Source organism: Dama dama, chromosome 18, assembly GCF_033118175.1.
Source record: "Dama dama isolate Ldn47 chromosome 18, ASM3311817v1, whole genome shotgun sequence".
Taxonomy (NCBI): Eukaryota; Metazoa; Chordata; class Mammalia; order Artiodactyla; family Cervidae; genus Dama; species Dama dama.
Genome location: NC_083698.1, coordinates 50,130,717 through 50,153,493, shown reverse-complemented (window position 1 = coordinate 50,153,493; position 22,777 = coordinate 50,130,717). Strand labels below are relative to the sequence as shown.

General features: G+C 35.2%; 1 protein-coding gene across 5 annotated transcripts in view; it reads right to left on the bottom strand.

Moving 5' to 3' along the window:
• Positions 1–1,152: 1,152 nt before the first annotated feature.
• TFEC (transcription factor EC) overlaps positions 1,153–22,777 on the bottom strand; it is a 223,564-nt gene continuing 201,939 nt past the window's right edge. For all 5 annotated transcript variants that reach the window (XM_061165319.1, XM_061165315.1, XM_061165316.1 and 2 more), the window contains 4 exons: positions 21,114–21,170; positions 9,014–9,089; positions 3,051–3,198; positions 1,153–2,170 (listed from right to left, as the gene is read on the bottom strand). In XM_061165319.1, the coding sequence (XP_061021302.1) occupies positions 1,790–2,170; positions 3,051–3,198; positions 9,014–9,089; positions 21,114–21,170 (662 nt within the window). In that variant the 3' untranslated portion in view covers positions 1,153–1,789. The remainder of the gene's footprint in view (positions 2,171–3,050; positions 3,199–9,013; positions 9,090–21,113; positions 21,171–22,777) is intronic.

Below are 22,777 nucleotides of genomic sequence, written 5' to 3'. Positions count from 1 at the left end.
ATCTACTACATTATTTCATCTTGGTTTTCAAAGAGATTTTCATAAGTTGTTGCCAATAGTTTTCAGGATTCCCAACAGACGTCTTCTAGATCTCTCTAATGAATGTCTCATGAAGATATTTTCCCAACTTATTCTCATTTTATCATTTAGTTGATATTATTCTCCTGTATAGCCTCCCCTCCACCAAATGTATGCTTTTTAAAAGAAGTTTTAAATTCTGCTCTTCCCACACACTTTTGGGATTCTCCAACTTTCATTTTTATTTTTTCTGAACTTCAGTATTTGCAGTTTATACCGCACCATGTAGACTTTAATTTTAAAAGTCTTCTATCTTTTGTTTTGTTTTCTTATGCAGTCTCATTAACTCCCTGAGGAGTAAGACCATATCTTGCTCACCTGTTCTATATTTTCATAAAACTTATTGCAGTTTTCAGTATCTCTCCCTAAATGCTCATTGATCAGGTGATTAGTCATGCAGGTCTAACACAGAGCAATATTCCTGGTAAGTCAATTCCCAAACCTTTGAAGAAGCTCAAGAGAGAAAAAATTGAGTAAATCACCATAGCTATAAACGTTCTTAATAAATGCTAACAAAGATCATAAGGTACTTTAAGTACTTACAGGAATAGCACTGTATCTTTTACTCAGAGCTGAATGTAATAAGAAAGCTTTTCTGTTTTACTAATTATTTTGTCAGTTGGCAATCCAATTTTCAATATTTCATGAATTTGAAGGAAAACTGTATCAACTAGTTAATTTAAATCCAGTTTTTGAAACAGTGATAAGTGTTATTTAACAAATTAACAGACTGTCCTATTAGGTGGACTTTCAATATTTTATTTGCTGAGACTGATTATCCAATATCTCTTCTTGATGAAGCAAAAATGATTTAGTATGTAATTTCAGATGCTGATTAGAAAATCAGAAGAATGAAGGGGAATAAAGAACATATATTTCCTCCATTTTGTACCTGTTTGGGGGAGTACATTTGTGTGAAGTGATATGATATAATTCCAACCAATACTCTTGAGGAAAAGATTCAGTGTGTTCCTTTTCTGGACTGTGCGTGTCTTCTCTATAAATATGCAAAGAAGCTTTTAGAATTTGTGTAATTGAACTGACGAAGGGAATTTGAGTCTTTAGAATCCAAAGTTTTTATAAATTTTCTGTGTTTTATTGTGGAAAATTCTAGAGTTTATTATAGATTTACTCTTCAATTATAAGTGGTAAATAATCTATCATTTATTTAGTTCCTCTACAAGCCTTGAACTTTAGATAACATATCCACCAGACAATGTAGAAAGGCAATGAACCACCAGATTGTTGATCTTGATTCTTGAAAACTAATGTAGTCAGAGCTTGAATAGGAAAGAGATGGAAGTAAGGAAGAAAACGTTTGCATGTTTCAAAAGGAAGAAAACATTTGTATGTTTCAGAAGGTTTATCCTTGCAGTCTGTTAGTTCCAATAGCTCATCATCAAGTGACTACTTTTAAAACATCAGTAGAGAGCTATTTCTCATGTTGTGCCTCTTTCCAGAAAAACAAAATTTAAGTAGATTTGGACTTAGTGGTCAAAGAGGAAAAAAAAACTTTTTTTCTGTCACTAATTCTTCAACACTGTGTTTGTTCTTCCTGTAAATTCTGCTGTTTCTAACCAATCGGTGTTTCATGACCAATATATTCCTTTCAGAAAAATTAAGCGAGAGAAATGTATGAAAGAAGAATGTAATTGCATAGCACCAGCACAAAATTTCTTCCCAGTTGATCAATTGAGCCTGTTTATTTTTTTTATAACTCATCACCATCTTCTGAGCTAAAGCTACTTCTTCTACTGCTCTCTTTAGAAACTGCAGGAGAAGTGGCAGATAGCAGAGGATCTGTTCCAAACGGAGATACTGTGTCATCCAGTAGCATGTTATCCAATCTTTGTTCCTCTTTCAAAGCTGCACTAAATGATAAATCTGTGAAGTGTGACAAAGGATCAGAGAAGGCCATAGCTTGATCACAGAGTTCAGGGCTTGTCCCCTGAGACAGAACCAATTGTTGGCAATAGTCTCCTGAATTCTGCTCTAGATGGGTCTGTTGTTTGGTGATGTGAGCACCTAAATCAACTGTGACAAGTGAAGCCAGGGTTGGCAGACCATGAGCACGAGCCTGTATTTCTAGTTCCTGCAATATCAAACAAGAATAGTTAAATAATGACTTTGATAGTAAACTCAACTCTAGAGAATAAGTCAGAAATAGATCTAACAAGCACTCAACATGAAGAGTAGTATAAATTAGAAATATTCTTTGCAAATAATAGAGTGTGGTATGTTTCTAATGCCTGAAAAATAATCCTGAGGAAAATACTCAGATTTCTAAAAAAATTCCTCCCCCATTTGTTCATTAAAAGAATACATGACATATAATGGTCTCACAGTGGCTCAGATTACAAGACAACTATTTGGAGATAGTGGAAATCTTTCAGTCATTCTTCCTGATTAATTTCTCAATATAAGACCATTTTATGGAAACAAGTGTTTTACCTGGCAATAAGCTTGTTCACATATTAAAGAAAAAATCTTGAGAGTTATGAAAACCTATATTTTGAGATTTGCGTCACATAAGAAGATGACGCATGACTTAATATAAACTAGCACAATATTCCTTAAGGCTACAAAATCCATAGCAGTGTTACTAAAGAAATAAAAGAGGGAGAGGAAAATTTAATGTCCAATATTATCCAAAGAAACAAAGATCCTATTTACTATTATTTTTTGACTGGGATAATATTTGTATGTTTATAAAATTGGTTCTATTTTATGCATTTTGCAATTAGTTATTGTCATTCCTTACATATTTTTAAAGCCAGCTTGATCCTAGATTTCTAATCAAAACCTAACTGAATCAGTCTAATTTGTGAACTTCTAAAAGGCAATAAAAATTATCCTTGAGAAGGAAAAAAAACAATTGCTAGTAAGAAAAAAAAACATGACCAATGAATAGAACTGATGATGGATAAGTCATATGTAAGGTACATGGTTCATGGCAATGTTCTTATGAAAACCTGAATGCGGAGTAGAAGGCGCCTGTTAGCCTGCTCTAATTTCTTCTGTCTGTGTTCTAATTCTTGAGCTCTCTGTTGTTCTTTTTGTAGCCACTTGATGTACTCCACTGATGCTTTTAGAATGGTTCCTTTGTTCCAGCGCATATCACTGTAGAACGGAGAGATAACCTTTTCACAATTGTGCATGTCAGCAGAATTCATAAGAACTTACAAAATCTTTTACATTAATATGAAATAATGATTTACATGACTATTATTCACTCTTAGATATTATTGCTTCTGAATAGAAATTTTAATAGAATAGTTAAGAAGCCCTTATATAGTAAAATTAATCCCAGAATGAAAATAAGTGTCAAAAGAAAGTAATAAAGTGACTTTTTGTGGGAGAGCTAAATGCAATATCATGATTCTACCATTACAGTTTTTATATTTTTAGTGAAAATTGCTTTTATTATTAACTCTGAGATTAAAATCTATGTGCAGTATTTCTGCATTAATGAACTAGGAAATGTACATTACTGAAGACTTAAGCCTAAAATTTTAAGATCATTTCATATGTACCAATCTTTTAACCTACTTTCTATAAGGTTGCTTTTATGCTTCCAGGGAAAAAAAATAAGGTCCCATGTCTGTCCTGAATGGTGATCCTGAGTAATTGTGAAACAAATCATTTTGGCAACTTTATGCAATAGAGCAAAACTTTCTAGATTCATAAGGCAAATTTTTCCACAAAAAAAAGCATCAACACATTTTTTAATAAAAAGCTATATATCTATTTTTAAATAAGTTTATGATAAGTAAATACAATTAAACATTGCTGATAATCTTCAGACTGTAGCATAGAAAAATATTTTATTAAAACTTATTTTTAAATAAGAAAAATGATAAATCCAGAATTATAGAACTAGATACTTATTTTAATGTCTAAAAACATATTTCAATCAATTTAATACTATCTGACAATTGGTAATATGTATGGAGAATAGGGCCAAGCTAATTGCTAAAAGTTAATCAAAATAGTTGAAAAATCTGGGTGAATTTTCAACTTAGAATAATGAGATTTGCTTTGATACAATAGAAAGAAAGCTTGTAGGGAAATTTTTAAAAGACATTACACTGCATGTGATTTTAGTTTATGTGATCTACGTGAAATAAATGCAACCTAATATGTATTTACTAAGTACTCAGAAGTAGAAAAATATAGTTTGAAAAACCTGACTGGTATATGCCTCATAATTTGGTTTCATTTCTTCTCATGGAAAGAAAAAATTAGAAGGACAGAAGGAATATGATGAAAACAATATCCTAGTGAACTTTGAAATTTAAGGTACTGTTTATTTAGGTCTAAAATAAATATCTGAAGTTTTGGTAGAAAACACACAATGGTACTTCCTTGGTGGTCCAGTGGATAAGCAGTCACCTTCCAAAGATACAGGTTCAATCTCTGGTCAAGAAACTAAGATCCCACATTCTGTGAGGCAACTAAGTTCTGCACACCACAACTGAGACCTGATGCAGCCAAATCAATAAATGTGATCAATTGCTTCAGTTGTGTTCAAATCTTTGCAACCCCATGAACTGTAGCCCACCAGGCTCCTCTGTCCATGGGATTCTCCAGGCAAGAATATTGGAGTGGGTTGCCATGCCCTCCTCCAGGGGATCTTCCCAACCCAGATATCAAACCCATGTCTCTTGTGTCCCCTTCTTTGCAGGTGGATTCTTTACCACTGAGCCACTGGGGAAGCCCAAATCAATCAATCATATTTTTTAAAAAGGAAAACACACAAAAGGTTTTCCTACAATATCTATTTGTTGTCAATTCACTAAATTTTTAAAAGTTCACTCTATTTTAAAGCCAATTTAATGTACGAGATTTCATCCTAAAACATTTTGTTTCCCAAATATATTAAGGAGATATATTAATTATATCTCCCAAGATAATTTCAAGCAGCTAGGCATTAAAAACATTATACATGACAGTATACTATAGACACTAACACAAAGACTTGCCTAAGGAGTGAATGTTGATAGTGGCTTATCATTTTCTACAAAATAATTTATTTTGAAGAACTTAAATCTTTGAGGAAGTTAAAACCTTGAATGTCTGTAGGGTTAAGCAGGTATTAAAAATATGTAAGTTAGAGTAGGAATGCTGCCAGGCAAAACTATGGAAATGTATGATCTGTTGTCATCTTAGGAGTACACATCCACTTAAAAGCATTACAAAAATAAAAAAGAAAGCAAACATCAGGAGAGGTCTGATTTTTCTTCCTTTGATCAACATTTTATAACTTCTGATTTAGGAAGTCTTGTTAGATCTTATTTACTACTTCAACTGCCATTCTAACACAAGAGCAGAAGAAAGTTTTGACTGTAGAAGATAAAAAAATCAGTTTAGTAGGAAAAAAAAACCCTTAGGTTTATATCTAAAAAAGGAGTAAAAAAAAAAAAGTAGAAAAAATAATAATTTGATAGCACAATGCATGCTCTGCTAGCATTTTTATATTTACAAATATGATTTTTGTAAATATGATTAATAAAAAGCACATATGAAGTAGATCACTAACACATATCTGTAGAAATGCTTCACCTTTTTATTTGTTAGCTCTGTTTGGTTTTATTTTTCACTAATAGTTAAGATATTATCATTCCCTGGTAGTGTGTTTTTCATTTCATTTTCTCAACATATTTATCTCAACTATAACTGTTTACTATTTTTTTCCCTTCAGACCATACTATTTTGATCCAGCAAAGAAGAAAGAAGTACAAATTTCTGAAAATTTTTGATACACAAAATGGCAACTTCATAGAATTCAAAACAGCTTCAGGTATTAGCTTTCACTTCCTAAACCAAGTGAAAGTGAAAGTCACTCAGTCGTGTCCAACTCTTTGCAACCCCATGGACTACAGAGTCCATGGAATTCTCCAGGCCAGAATACTGGAGTGGGTAGCCTTTCCCTTCTCCAGGAGATCTTCCCAACCCAGGGATCGAACTGAGGTCTCCTCCATTGCAGGCAGATTCTTTACCAGCTGAGCCACAAGGGAAGCCCTTACTAAACCAAATCCTAAATTTATTCCAGTCATGAGCTGGAAAGGCACTCAGAGCCTTTTTAGAACTGCTGGCTAGTTAGAAGAGGGAAACAGGGCCCAAAACGGCAGTCCAAAACAGTGGTCAAAAACAGTATGGGAGAACATACTGACACTCCTTTCCCTGATTCGAGCCCGAGGTCATGCTTCATTTGCATGATGTCTTACCCACTTCCCTGACTGCTATCTGGTTCATGCCTCATTGGCATGAAGCGCAACCAATCAAGCCCCCAGAACTACCAAAGAGGAAGTAACAAAAGATATAAAGAGGGAAACTGAGCCAGGTCTAGACCACTCTTATGGGGGTTGGTCCACTCTCATGTCTGGAGAGTATACAAGACAAGAACCGAAGAAGAACTGACCCAGTAGAACCAAAGCTTCAGAGTTCTTTCTGCTTGCCCAAACGCATGTGTTTAGAAGTTGGGCCCTAGCTCTCTTCTCTCTATTTAGCACAGTTTTTGCAAATTTGTGGTTTTCCCACTCTCAAATGCATCTGCCATAAGAAATGTGTTTTCTATTGTGACCTAGGGTATTCTTTGTACATAAAACTGCAACAAAGTTTTCATGAGGTATTACTATCCTCCTAATATGTATAATATATAATACTTTTATATTTCCAGTGCCTACATATGATATGATATAACAGAATTAAAACAATTACTAATTCTCCTTTCTGAAATCTACAAAGAGAAAACCACTTAAGAAGGCTTACAATGACACTTCCCCAGCTATGGTCCCTTTCAGATGTGATTATGGATAAACTGATTTTCCTTCTTCTAGATCATCCCACAGCCTGCTTTTGTCAATAAAGTTTCATCAGATGCAGTCATCCTCTCTCATATACATATTGTCTATGTCTGCTTTCATGCTACAATGGCAGAGTTGAATAACTGTCAGAGGTTTTATGCTCACAAAGCTTGAAATAATTACTATCTGACTCTTTAAAGGAAAAGTTTGCCATCCTTTGGTCTTGACAATGAAAATTTTGCTATCCCTTGTTCTTGACAATGAATTAGAACCAGAGAGGAACCATTTTATAGCCATAGCTACTCTATAAAAATATAGAGTAATATTACCCCTCATATAAACTTTATCATTTTTGAGGTTATACATATTATTTTATTTTTATAAAACTCCATCCATAATTGGTGCTTTATAGGTATGGTGATATCAAAACATGTTCAGTCAGGCTTCATAGTTTAATCTTACAGTCTTATCATTTGTTTTCTGCATATAACCTGGCCCTGGCACTATGGGTTAGCTCTATCAGTTACAAGAGAAGCTCTCTTAACTGACTTAACTGATCACTTTCAGGATTAATTATCGTTCTCCATTCCCTTTGTGATGCTCACTGACTGTTGTCAGAACAAAGTAGATAATAGAGGCCACTAGGCTACCTTCTGAGACACCCAGGTACTTCTGTTATCCTTCTGGTGACAGTGCTTACTGACAGGCTGTTAAATGAATGCCCATTGTACTTATTATTGTGATAGTATAATTAAATTACATATGTTAACTAATGAAATATGAATACAAAATAAGAAAAAGCATTTATAAAAACGCTCTTGTTTTTTTAGGAAAAGTATATTAAAAGCCTCAGAAAAAATAAAGTAAAATGTCAGTAAGATAGTTTGCTAAAAATACGCTGTTACAAATTAGGGTGCAATCATTTAAAAAATCCATCTAACTTAAGTGTTGGCATTCAGGTTTTTGTTTTATCTGTAAGAAATTAAATAGACTATACATTTTTGTGCAGTTTATGTAAGCCAGAAAATTGAAACACATATTCAGACAACAAAGTCTTGATCTTATATCAAATGTTTGCCGAATAAATGTGCATTTATGTTTTAAGTGTTAAAGTTTTATCTGGAAAATGGGTGTCTGTTCTGCTAATAGAAAGAGTTGCATGCTGAGAGACCTTCAAAAGATTTGAAAAGTTAGTGGTGGATCCTAGCCAAAATTAAGCTCTTCAGACTCCCCATTCAGTGTTCTTTCTGCCATTCTACTCAAGAAGCCTTCATTATCTACTATGCACATAAGAATAAATATATAGCATTTCCTCCATTACAAATGATTGAATCATCCAAGTGAATTAGCACATTTGCATTTAAGGAAAAGAGTACTTTCACTTTTCACAAAAACTACTTAATCAAACAGCATTTCTGAATAATGGATAATGCCAGTGTTTGGAGAGTCCAGTTCTGTCTGAACAAAACATTTTTTTCAATTTCTTATTAATGCTACAATGTTTTCATGGTTTTAGAGAAACATGGTAAATTGACATTTTGATAAATCAACTATTTCTTGAAATTTACAACCTCAAACATCTAGTTCAACTGACTTTGTGACTACATGGCATCAAAACCTAGCTGAAAATTTAATTACAATAACAAATTATTGACTAATATCAATAAGCATGTTTTTACAATTCTTATTTTTTGCTTGTATATTTTTGCTTGAATTTTGGAACCTCTGAGAATTCAACATTCCAATTTTCATGTACATATAAATCTTAAATTGGAAGAATTGCTTTAACTATAAATTGAGAATTCCAGTTGATATCATGAAAATATGTTACTATGACTAAATTTGCAAATATTGGTGTCATACAGAAAGATTTGTTATGTACTAAGAAGAAATAATTTACTTATTTCCCAAAGCTCAATAGGACAAGCATTAGTAACAGTTTTGATGTCTGATATTTAATAATTATCAGCCTTGAATAGATATTTTAAAATGACACCAGTAGTAGCCTTGTCTTCACCATAAGCTGCTTACTTTACTCAGCATTGGTTCATCCCTCCACCTCTTCCCTCTCACCTGTTTTGTGTAGTATTGAAACCATTACATTATTAAGAAATGACAATTGAACTCACGGATCATTAGACTTCGGAATAAGAGTGCCAAGCTCCTTGATTCGGTAGTTAATATTATATCTTCTTCTTCTTTCAACTATTAAAAAAGAAATATTATTGATTATTCTCATTAAAGCACAATTCACTTTTGGTCAACTGTAAACCTCCTTAATAATCCTTGAAAAACAATGAGCAAAAAATTTCCATTTAGTCACAAGTGTACTTCTCAACAATAAAATAAAAATTCAAATACATTTTATTCTAAAAGTAAAAAATAACAATATTAGAATTGTGATTCTATTATTCACGATGATTTTAAATCATTTTGAAACACTTTCTCTCAAAATAACATTTTTATCGTTCTTTGATAAATGAGAAATGCTATATTACTCATAATGATATATATGTACATATATATTAGGGTGGGTATATATATGCATACATATGTGTATATCAGTTCAGTCGCTCAGTCGTGTCCGACTCTTTGCGACCCCATGAATCACTGCACGCCAGGCCTCCCTGTCCATCACCAACTCCTGGAGTTTACCCAAACTCATATCCATCGAGTCAGTGATGCCATCCAGCCATCTCATCCTCTGTCATCCCCTTCCCCTCCTGTCCCCAATCCGTCCCAGCATCAGGGTCTTTTCCAATGAGTCAACTCTTCGCATCAGGTGGCCAAAGTATTGGAGTTTCAGCTTCAGCACCAGTCCTTCCAATGAACATTCAGGACTGATCTCCTTTAGGATGGACTGGTTGGATCTCCTTGCAGTCCAAGGGCCTCTCAAGAGTCTTCTCTAACACCACAGTTCAAAAGCATGAATTTTTCAGCACTCAGCTTTCTTCACAGTCCCAACTCTCACATCTATACATGACCACTGGAAAAACAATAGCCTTGACCAGACGGACCTTTGTTGGCAAAGTAATGTCTCTGCTTTTTAATGTCCTATCTAGGTTGGTCATAAGGAGTAAGCATCTTTTAATTTCATGGCTGCAATCACCATCTGCAGTGATTTTGGAGCCCCCCAAAATAAAATCTGACACTGTTTCCACTGTTTCCCCATCTATTTCCCATGAAGAGATGGGACCAGATGCCATGATTATAGTTTGCTGAATGTTGAGCTTTAAGCCAAAATTTTCACTCTCCTCTTTCACTTTCATCAAGAGGTTCTTTAGTTCTTCTTCACTTTCTGCCATAAGGGTAGTGTCATCTGCATATCTGAGGTTATTGATATTTCTCCCAGAAATCTTGATTCCAACCTGTGCTTCTTCCAGCCCAGTGTTTCTCATGATGTACTCTGCATATAAGTTAAATAAGCAGGGTGACAATATACAGCCTTGACATACTCCTTTTCCTATTTGGAACCAGATTGTTTTTCCATGTCCAGTTCTAACTGTTGCTTCCTGACCTGCATACAGGTTTCTCAAGAGGCAGGTCAGGTGGTCTGGTAGTCCCATCTCTTTCATAATTTTCCACAGTTTATTGTGATCCACACAGTCAAAGACTTTGGCCTAGTCAACAAAGCAGAAATAGATGTTTTTTCTAGAACTCTCTTGCTTTTTCGATGATCCAGCGGATGTTGGCAATTTGATCTCTGGTTCCTCTGCCTTTTCTAAAACCAGCTTGAATATCTGGAAGTTCACGGTTCACATATTACTGAAGCCTGGCTTGGAGAATTTTGAGCATTACTTTACTAGCATGTGAGATGAGTGCAATTGTGCAGTAGTTTGAGCATTCTTTGGCATATGTGTATATACATATATATATATATATCTACACACATACATATATGTGTGTATATATACACTTTTTCTTCTCATATACTCCACTGAAAAGCTAACACAAAACTTGGCTCACGTTAGGTATATGTGCCCAAATAGACTATTACTTCTTTGAGGGCAGGGACCCTTTCTTACTTCATTCTGTATACCCAGAGGGCTTGGCATTTAAGAGGTGTTAAATAAATGTATGTTGATTAGACTATAAATGTACTTTTCTAATTTAACAACTTTCAATAATACACAGAACAGTGATTCTTAAGCTTTGGCATGCATCAGATACATCTGGAAGGACTGTCAAATAAATAAAAATAAATTTGTACTCTGCACCTAGAAATTCTGATTTCAGTAGGACTAAGTTGGGACCCAAGAATCTGCATTTCTAACAAATTCCCAGGCGTTGCTGATGCTGCTTGTTGAGGGCCCACACTTTGAGAATGACTGATATAGGTTTTTATTCAAAAATTATTATTCAGAAATAATTCAGAAATTATTATTTCTCTATATTCCCATGCATCCATTGCCTATGACAATGGATATGCATCTAATAAATGTTCAAAAAATGTCAAATATACAAATAAGCAGAGCTTTCTATATTGACCCTTACCTAAAACCAGTCTTATAGAGCACAGAATAGTCGTATAATCTACGCTATACTCTCAGGATCAGGAACCACGACTTACAGATAATCCTTTGTCAGTAGGTAAAATTTTTAGTTTTTCAGCGAAATGAAGGAAGTAAAAAGTCACAAAGAAGAAAAAACTGTATGTTGAAACATTAAACAATACATGTTTGAAAAATACATACTGCTACTGGAAACAAAGAATGTCCTAAAAAATATCAATTGTCTTGGTGAATCTACTCTATGAAGCAATTTATCATGAGTGAACTTGACCTTCTGGACTAATATATTGGGATTCCTCTGAAATTAGGATATAATTGATTCTTGGGAAAGATTATTTTCCTTCTTTGCCAGTTTTGTTACCTCTGTGCAAGTAATTGAAAAAACTGACACCATATAAAAAACTGAAAAGAAAATAAACAAAAGCAAAGCTGATAGAAATGCATTTGTATTTTATAGTGAGAATTTATTAATAATTCTATGTTCACAAATACTCTCAGATTATAAAACAGACTCTCAAATATAAGATGAAGATCAGCTATGAAGGATATTCACATTTCTATCTCAAAATAGGAGACTGGTGTAGTCCTATAATGTTTTTTCAAAATCTATTATTTAAATGTACCTTATGTAAAATATCAGAAATTCCTACTCTAACCTTATGAGATTGTGTTCATAAAATTTTAATGACTAATTATAATGAGAAGTTTGTTTTCCCACTGTTTTCATATCCAGTACTAGTTGTTTGTAAAGGAGTCAAGCTTTAAGAAATTACTAAATCGCTTCATGTTATATGTGATTTCACTCTTTACACAGTTTTCGATATATTCATTCATTCCTGTCCTTAGAAACAGGCAACAGGTGCCTCTTTTCCAGACTCCATAGTTGAGGGTCCCCTTTGCCTTCTCTTACCACATCCATCCTCACTGAGCAAGGCAGCCACAGGGCAAAGGGCTCTCCCTTCTAAACTACACTCTGGGTAATTTACACCAGGAATATTCTCCCAAATGCCCTGAGCCTGTGCCGGCTATGTCCCAGGTTCATCCTCCTGAAGGAAGATCATGACACCAAGGTGCTCACCCCAGGCCCAAGATACAGACAAGGGTCAATTGTTTGCAGATATGTATGGAATTTGAATATACAAGATGAGGGGTTCACACTCATGTTTGAGGTCATAAGCACCATAGAATATAATAGGGCATAGAAAGAGAAGTGAAAGGGGCCATTGAGTAAGGGCTGACATTGCCCCACCATGACTTTCCCACTCAAAATTTCAAGGATCAAGTGGAGATCCAGTGGCCCAATCCGTTAGTGGTGCAGTACTTATACAAAATTCTGAGGATCTGAGAACTCATACTTCAAACCTGGCCTTCCTATCTTTAGGAAGGATAGAACATAATTTAGTATTTCTAGCTTGAGTTATAGCTTTTAAGTATTGACACATTTGTTAAGTGGGACCTTATTTGTCCTCTAGCCACAATCCTCACAAATGTTAGGGGATATTTAGATTCATACTTAAAATGTGATATTAATTTTTGGTAACATTGATAGCTCCAAAAAGTAAGATCACCAAGTAATCCAGATCATTAGTAGAAAATACTTCTATAATGATCATGTGTGTGCATGTGTATGCTCAGTCACTCTGTGTGTCTGACTTTTTGCGACCCTATGGACTGCAGTCTGCCAGGCTCCTCTGCCCGTGATATTTTCCAGGCAAGAATACTGGAGTGGGGTGCCATCTCCTGCTCCAGGGGACATTCCCAACCCAGGGATTGAACCCATGTCTTCTACGCCTTCTGTAGTGAGGGTGGATTCTTTACCACTGAGCCATCTATAATGATCATACCAGGCACCTATCATACTTTACATTAAATGGCCTGTTATTTAAAGTGCAAACATAGAGGAGAGAAGAAAGGAGAAAGGAAGGTAATAGTGGCCTTAAAACTAAGAGAGAAGGCTTTAGTTCCTTGATGTGTTACTTCTTTCTGTTAACAACTAGTTCTGTCTTTCAGGTTCTTGTCTCACAAAATGCACCAATGCTTGTCTGCTCTGCCACTATGTAATCAGAAGCAAATCATTTCCCTTTCCACAACTACTCTAAGGACTGTAATAACCATGGGTTAGCCTTCTCCTCTTCATATAGTCAGCCTACCCTCTGATGAAGACGGGTGCTTTATGAACAGATAGATGCAGGTTTCACAGGTATAATTCAGTTCAGTCGCTCAGTCGTGTCCAACTCTTTGCGACCCCATGGACTGCAGCACGCCAGGCCTCCCTGTCCATCACCAAATCCCTGAGTTTACTCAAACTCATGTCCATTGAGTCTGTGATGCCATCCAACCATCTCGTTCTCTGTCGTCCCCTTCTCCTCCTGCCTTCAATTCTTCCCAGCATCAGGGTCTTTTCTAATGAGTCAGTTCTTCGCATCAGGTGGCCAAAATATTGGAGTTTCAGCTTCAACATCAATCCTTCCATTGAACACCCAGGACTGATTTCCTTTAGGATGGACTGGTTGGATCTCCTTGCAGTCCAAAGGACTCTCAAGAGTCTTCTCCAATACCACAGTTCAAAAGCATCAATTCTTTGGTGCTCAGCTTTCTTTATAGTCCAACTCTCACATCCATACATGACCAGACAGACCTTTGTTGGCAAAGTAATGTCTCTGCTTTTTAATATGCTATCTAGGTTGGTCAAAACTTTTCTTCCAAAGAGTAAGCATCTTTTAATTTCATGGCTTCAGTCACCATCTGCAGTGATTTTGGAGCCCCCAGAACAAAGTCCGCCACTATTTCCATTGTTTCCCCATCTATTTGCCATGAAGGGATGGGACCAGATGCCATGATCTTAGTTTACTGAATGTTGATTTTTAAGCCAACTTTTTCACTCTCCTCTTTCACTTTTATCAAGAGGTTCTTTAGTTCTTCTTCACTTTCTGCCATAAGGGTGGTGTCATCTGCATATCTGAGGTTATTGATATTTCTCCCAGAAATCTTGATTCCAGCTTGTGCTTCATCCAGCCCAATGTTTCTCATGATGTATTCTGCATATAAGTTAAATAAGCAGGGTGGCAATATACAGCTTAGATGTACTCCTTTCCCAATATGGAACCAGATTGTTGTTCCATGTCCAGTTCTAACTGTTGCTTCCTGACCTGCATACAGATTTCTCAGGAAACAGGTCAGGTGGTCTGGAATTCCCATCTCTTGAAGAATTTTCCACAGTTTGTGGTGATCCACACAGTCAAAGGCTTTGGCATAGTCAATAAAGCAGAAGTAGATGTTTTTCTGGAACTCTCTTGCTTTTCTGATGATCCAGTGGATGTTGGCAATTTGATCTCTGGTTCCTCTGCCTTTTCTAAATCCAGCTTGAATATCTGGAAGTTCATGGTTCACATACTGTTGAAGCCTGGCTTGCAGAATTTTAGGCATTACTTTGCTAGTGTGTGAGATGAGTGCAATTGTGTGGTAGTTTGAGCATTCTTTGGCATTGCCTTTTTTGGGATTGGAATGAAAACATCTTTTCCAGTGCTGTGAGTTTTCCAAATTTGCTGGTACATGTAGCATCAATTTTAGCTAACCACATGTAAGGAAATTCCTGATTTTAGAGCTTTAAAGATTTTATTTATTTTCATTGCATTCTTTTCTCATTTTTTATTTGGTTCTCAGAACAAAAATGCTTCACACTCAACTAGTCAAGCTTACTTAAGATAGTTAAGCACTATCTTAAGAGACATGAAAAAGCCCTTTAAAGCTCACCTTGCCCCTAGACAACTTCTCTTGAATGCATTTACTCACCTCATGTGACCCATTATTGAAGACAAATGAACCTCCAGGAAGGCATCAGAGCCCCACTGCCAATTTTTTTGTGACAGTAGTAGAATTCAGTAGTACAACATAAGCAGTATTTTAAAATAACTTATCATTAGGAAAGGAGGAGCAGATTGACGCAGAAAGATAAGAACCTGGTGTTACATTTCTAGCTATTTAAATGAAGTACATTTTCTTTTTTTTTTAATTAATTTATTTATTTTAATTGGAGGCTAATTACTTTACAATATTGTAGTGGTTTCTGCTATACAATGACTTGAATCCGCCATGGGTGTACATGTGTTCCCCATCCTGAACCCCCCTCCCACCTCCCTCCCCATCCCATCCCTCAGGGTCATCCCAGTGCACCAGCCCTGAGCGCCCTGTCTCATGCATCAAACCTGGACTGACAATCTATTTCATGTTTAGCAATATACATGTTTCAGTGCTATTCTCTCAAATAATCCCACCTTTGCCTTCTCCCACAGAGTCCAAAAGTCTGTTCTTTACATCTGTGTCTCTTTTGCTGTCTCACATATAGGGTCATCATTACCATCTTTCTAAATTCCATATATATGCATTAATATACTGTATTGGTGTTTTTCTTTCTGACTTACTTCACTGTGTATAATAGGCTCCAGTTTCATCCACCTCATTAGAACTGATTCAAATGCAGTCTTTTTAATAGCTGAGTAATATTCCACTGTGTATATGTACCACTGCTTTCTTATCCATTCATCTGCCAACGGGCATCTAGGTTGCTTCCATGTCCTAGCTAATGTAAACAGTGCTGCAATGAACATTGGGGTATGCGTGTCTCTTTCCATTCTGGTTTCCTCAGTGTATATGTCCTACAGTTGGATTGCTGGGTCATATGGCAGTTCTAATTTCAGTTTTTTAAGGCATCTCCACACTGTTCTCCATAGTGGCTGTACTAGTTTGCATTCCCACCAACAGTGTAAAAGTGTTCCCTTTTATCTGCACCCTCTCTAGCATTTATTGTTTCTAGATTTTTTGATAGCAGCCATTCTGACTGGCATGAGATGGTACCTCATTGTGGTTTTGATTTGCATTTCTCTGATAACGAGTAATGTTAAGCATCTTTTCATGTGTTTGTTAGCCATCTATATGTCTTCTTTGGAGAAATGTCTGTTTAGTTCTTTGGCCCATTTTTTGATTGGGTCATTTATTTTTCCAGAATTGAGCTGCATGAGCTGCTTATATATGTTTGAGATTAATTCTTTGTCTGTTGCTTCACTTGCTATTACTTTCTACCTTTCTGAAGGGTGTCTTTTCACCTTGCTTTTCACCTTGTGCAAAAGCTTTTAAGTTTAATTAGGTCCCATTTGTTTATTTTTGCTTTTATTTCCTTTACTCTGGGAGGTGGGTCATAGAGGATCCTGCTGTGATTTATGTCAGAGAGTGTTTTGCCTATGTTTTCCTCTAGGAGTTTTACAGTTTCTGGTCTTACATTTATATCTTTAATCCATTTTGAGTTTATTTTTGTGTATGGTGTTAGAAAGTTTTCTAGTTTCATTCTTTTACAAGCTGTTGACCAGTTTTCCCAGGACTGCTTGTTAAAGAGATTGTCTTTTCTCCATTGTATATTCTTGACTACTTTGCCAAAAATAAGGTGTCCATATGTGTGTGGATTTATCTCTGAACTTTCTATTTTGTTCCATTAATCTATATTTCTGTCTTTGTGCCAGTACCATACTGTCTTGATGACTGTAGCTTTGTAGTATAGTCTGAAGTCAGGAAGGTTGATTCTTCAGTTCCATTCTTCTTTCTCAAGATGGCTTTGGCTATTTGAGGTTTTTTGTATTTCCATACAAATTGTGAAATTATTTGTTCTAGTTCTCTGAAAAATACTGTTGGTAGCTTGATAGGGATTGCACTGAATTTATAGATTATTGTGGGTAATATACTCATTTTCACTATACTGACTCTTCTGATTCATAAACATGGTATATTTATCCATATATTTGTATAATCTTTGATTTCTTTAATCAGTGTTTTATAGTTTTCTATACATAGGTTTTTTGTTTCTTTAGGTAGATTTATTCCTAAGTATTTTATTCTTTTTGCTGCAATGGTGAATGGAATTGTTTCCTTAATTTCTTTTTCAGTTTTCTCATTGTTGGTGTACAGGAATGTAAGGGTTTTCTGTGTGTTAATTTTATATCCTGCAACTTTACTATATTCATTGATTAGCTCTAGTAATTTTCTGGTGGTGTCTTTAGGGTTTTCTATGTAGAGGATCATGTCATCTGTTTTACTTCTTTTCCAGTCTGGATTCATTTTATTTCTTTTGCTTCTCTGATTGCTGTGGCTAAAACTTCCAAAACTATGTTGAACAGTAGTGGTGAGAGTGGGCACTCTTGTCTTGTTCCTGACCTTAGGGGAAATGCTTTCAATTTTTCACCATTGAGAATAATGTTTGCTATGGGTTTATCATATATGGCTTTTATTATGTTGAGGTATGTTCCTTCTATGCCTGCTTTCTAGAGGGTTATTATCATAAATGGACGTTGAATTATGTCAAAGCCTTTCTCAGCATCTACTGAGATAATCATATGGTTTTTATTTTTTAATTTGGTGTGGTGTATCATATTGATTGATTTGTGAATATTGAAGAATCCTTGCATCCCTGGGATAAAATCCACTTGGTCATGAGGTATAATCTTTTTAATATGTTGTTGGATTCTGTTTGCTAGATTTTGTTAAGGATTTTTGCATCTATGTTTATCAGTGATATTGGCCTGTAGTTTTCTTTTTTTGTGGCATCTTCGCTTTTGGTATTAGGGTGATGGTGGTGTCATGGAATGAGCTTGGGAGTTTATCTTCCTCTGCAATTTTCCAGAAGAGTTTGAGTAGGATAGGTGTTAGCTCTTCTTTAAATTTTTGGTAGAATTCAGCTGTGAAGTCATCTGGTCTTGGACTTCTGTTTGTTGGAAGAATTTTGACTATAGTTTTGATTTCCACACTTGTGATGGGTCTGTTAAGATTTTCTATTTCTTCCTGGTTCAGTTTTGGAAGGTTATACTTTTCTAAGAATTTGTCCATTTCTTCCAGGTTTTCCATTTTATTAGCATATAGTTACTGGTAGTAGTCTCTTATGATCCTTTGTATTTCTTTGTTGTCTGTTGTGTTTTCTCCATTTTTATTTCTAATTTTGTTGATTTGATTCTTCTCTCTTTTCTTTTTTCTTGATGAGTCCAGCTAATGGTTTGTCTATTTTATTTATCTTCCCAAAGAACCAGCTTTCAGTTTTGTTGATTTTTGCCATAGCCTCCTTGTTTCTTTTTCACTTATTTCTGCCCTAATTTTTATTATTTCTTTCCTTCTATTAACCCTGGGGTTCTTCATTTCTTCTTTTTCTAGTTGCTTTAGGTGTAAAGTTAGGTTATTTATTTGATTTTTCTCTTGTTTCTTGAGGTAAGCTTGTATTGCTATGAACTCTCCCCTTAGCAGTGCTTTTACTGAATCTCATAGGTTTGGGGTTGTCATGTTTTCATTTACATTCATTTCTATGCATACTTTGATTTCTTCTGTGATTTGTTGGTTATTCAGAAGTGTGTTGTTTAGCCTCCATATGTTTGTGTTTTTAATAGCTTTTTTCCCCCCATAGTTGACATCTAATCTTACCACATTGTGATCAGAAAAGATGCTTGAAATGATTTCCATTTTTTTTTTTTTTTAATTTACCAAGGCTAGATTTATGGTTCAGGATGTGATCTATCCTGGAGATGATTCCGTGTGCACTTGAGAAAAATGTGAAATTCATTGTTTTGGGGTGAAATGTCCTATAGATATCAATTAGGTCTAACTGGTCCATTGTATCATTTAGAGCTTGTGCTTCCGTGCTAATTTTCTGTTTAGTTGATCTATCTATAGGTGTGAGTGGAGTTTAAAGTCTCCCACTATTATTGTGTTACTGTTAATTTCCTCTTTCATACTTGCTAGCTTTTGCCTTACTTATTGCAGTGCTCCTATGTTGAGTGCATATATATTTATAATTGTTATATCTTCTTCTTGGATTAATCCTTTGATCATTATGTAGTGTCCTTCTTTGTCTCTTTTCATGCCCTTTATTTCAAAGTCTATTTTATCTGATGTGAGTATTGCTAGTCCTGGATTCTTTTGATCTCCATTTGCATGAAATATCTTTTTCTAGCCCTTCACTTTCAGTCTGTATGTGTACGTTGTTTTGAGGTGGGTCTCTTGTAGACAGCATATATAGGGGTCTTGTTTTTGTATCCATCCAGCCAGTCTTTGTCTTTTGGTTGGGGCATTCAACCCACTTACATTTAAGGTAATTATTGATAAGTATGATCCCATTGTGATTTACTTCGTTGCTTTGGGTTCGAGCTCATAAACCTTTTCTGTGTTTCCTGTCTACAGGAGATCCTTTAGCATTTGTTGAACAGCTGGTTTGTTCGTGCTGAATTCTCTCAGCTTTTGCTTGTCTGTAAAGCTTTTGATTTCTCCTTCATATTTGAATGAGATCCTTGCTGGGTATAGTAATCTGGGTTGTAGGTTTTTCTCTTTCATCACTTAAAGTATGTCTTGACATTTCCTTCTGGCCTGAAGAGTTTCTGTTGAAAGATCAGCTCTTATCCTTATAGGAATCCCCTTGTGTGTTATTTGTTGTTTTTCCCTTGCTGCTTTTAATATTTGCTCTTTGTGTGTGATCTTTGTTAATTTGATTAATATGTGTCTTGGGCTGTTTTGCCTTGGGTTTATCCTGTTCGGGTCTCTCTGGGTTTCTTGGACTTGGGTGGCTATTTCCTTCCCCATTGTAGGGAAGTTTTTAACTATAATTTCCTCAAGTATTTTCTCATGGCCTCTCTTTTTGTCTTATTCTTCTGGGACTCCTATGATTCAAATGTTGGGGCATTTAATATTGTCCCAGAGGTCTCTGAGGTTGTCCTCATTTCTTTTAATCCTTTTTTTCTTTTTTCCTCTCTGCTTCACTTATTTCCACCATTCTATCTTCCGCCTCACTTATCAGCTGCCTCAGTTATTCTACGGTTGGTTCCTTCCAGAGTGCTTTTGATCTCAATTATTGCATTATTCATTATTGACTGACTCTTTTTTACTTCTTCTAGGTCCTTGTTAAACATTTCTTGTACCTTCTCAATCCTTATCTCCAGTCTATTTATCTGTAACTATATTTTGTTTTCAAGATTTTGAATCATCTTTACTCTCACTATTCTGAATTCTTTTTCAGGTAGACTCCCTATCTCCCCCTCTTTGGTTTGGTTTGGTGGGCATTTATCATGCTCCTTTACCTACTGAATATTTTTCTGCCTTTTCATTTTGTTTAGATTGCTGTGTTTGGGGTGGCCTTTCTTTATGCTAGAAGTTTGTGGTTCCTCTTTATTGTGGAGGTTGCTCCCTGTGGGTGGGGTTGGACTAGTGGCTTGTCAAGGTTTCCCAGTTAGGGTAGCTTGTGTTGATGTTCTGGGGGGGTGTGGAGCTGGATCTCTTCTCTCTGGAGTGCAATGATGTGTCCAGTAGTGAGTTTTGAGGTGTCTACGAGTTTGGTGTGACTTTTGGCTGAATGGCGTACATTTTCTAAAGTCACTTTTATCTCTTTAAACTTTGGAGTCAATTGAGTTCAAATGTAACTCAGTGCACTCATCTTCCTCATTAGTATTCTTCTTCAGAGAGAGAAAATGATCAAGGAGAGAACTTGAGATGTTTCACTTCATATAAATGTCTAGCTTTTTTGAGAGTTTGCATTGTCTAAATTGCCCCCAAATAGCTCTACTAGTGAGCATGTACACTTAATTTTGGTCATCTGACTTCAAAATATATACAGGCAACAATAAAACACCACACAGTTTACCTCCTTGCATTTCCTCTTGCATTGATTCATTTTGCTTAGAAAAAAGGAAAATATACTCACTGAGGTTGTGGTTGTCCTTTTTTCGTCTCTCCTTTGCCAAAGCTCGAGTATCTGTTTCTGATCAAAAGGAAAATAATTGAAACAGTACTTATTTCTACCTTACAATCCTTCCATTCAACAAAATTCAGAAATACAAGTGAAAATATAATATTACTACTCCAGGTGGTATAACAAAAATTTTTGCAAATATTTAGAAATTTGAAACAACATATTAGTAAGAAGACAGTGGCAAAATCTATGGGATTTAAATAGTAAAACCTGAATTTATATTCTGGCCCTCCATTTAGTAGCCTTGGGGTCTGTTACCTAAGTTCTCATCTGTGAAGTTGGTATGATACCTACTAAATATCATTGTTATGATTAAAAGAAGTAGAGCATACAGTAAATATTAACCTGCTTAATCATTTTTATTAGAATTGTTCTCAGAACTTTAAGATTATTCAAAATTATTTCAACCTAAATTTTCACAACCTACATTTTTTATAAATAATTATGATTTATAAATTCAAAGAATTGAAACTAACTACATTTCTCATATTCCTATCAAACAAATCCATACTTTAAGTAACAGACACTTTATGTGCTATGTGGTTGTAAGCACTTGTGATAGTCAGACTCCAAACTGGCCCACCATGATTCTCATTCATGATAATCATACCTTTGATGGTTCCCTTCCACACTGAATAGGATTGATCTGTGAAACTGATATAATATTGTGGAAATGATTAGTGTGGCTTTCAAGACTAGGTCATAAAAGACATTTTCAGCTTCCCCCTTGGGTGTTCCTAGAGTCACTACTTGTCATATCATGAGGACACTTGAGCAGCCCTGTGGAGAGTTCTACATGGTAAAGAACCAAGCAGCACTGACTAGAAAGATGTGTGAGTGAACCATCTTGAGAGTGCATCCTCCAGCCTGTCAAGTGGCAAATATCTGTATCTCTGGCCAACATCTTGACTGCAACCTTACACAAGGCTCTGAGCTAGAAGCAATTTTATAAATCACCCCTGGATTTCTGAAATCTAGAGATTGTATGAGATAATTAACATTTATTATTTCAACCTGTTAAGTTTGGGGTACTTTGTTATATAGCAATAGATAATTAATACAATGTTCTATGAATTATTCTAGTTTTAAAATAGAAATATATAAATATATTTATTAAATTTTGATTATTTGAGATTAAATTAATTAATTTTACTCTAAATAATTTGAATGCATAGATATTTTTGAGTCATTTGTTAGATTCCAAGAATAGAAACATTGCATTTATTAAAAATGCTGATATTAACTAAAGAAATATACTCAAAGATCAATGTTTGAGTGCTGAACTAAAAACATGTTATGGAAATTTCTATTAAATTTTATTTTATTTTATGGAGAAACTAACACTAGACTTGTAAGTGAGGAGATCCTTATTTTGATCAACTTTTGCTTCTAATCAGATGTATACCATTGGGAAATAACTCCTCTGACTATTTCCTCATCTACCTATTGAAGAAACTTGAAAGTGCCCCTGTAATTCCTTTAAGTTGTAACAATTTTGAAATTTATTATTAAAAACAGAGGGGTTTTTACACACTTGAGAAAGTTAAATGTGAATCATGAAATCTGTGAAACAAGTTGAAAAGAGGAAAGTCTATTTTTTCCTAATCTATTAATCT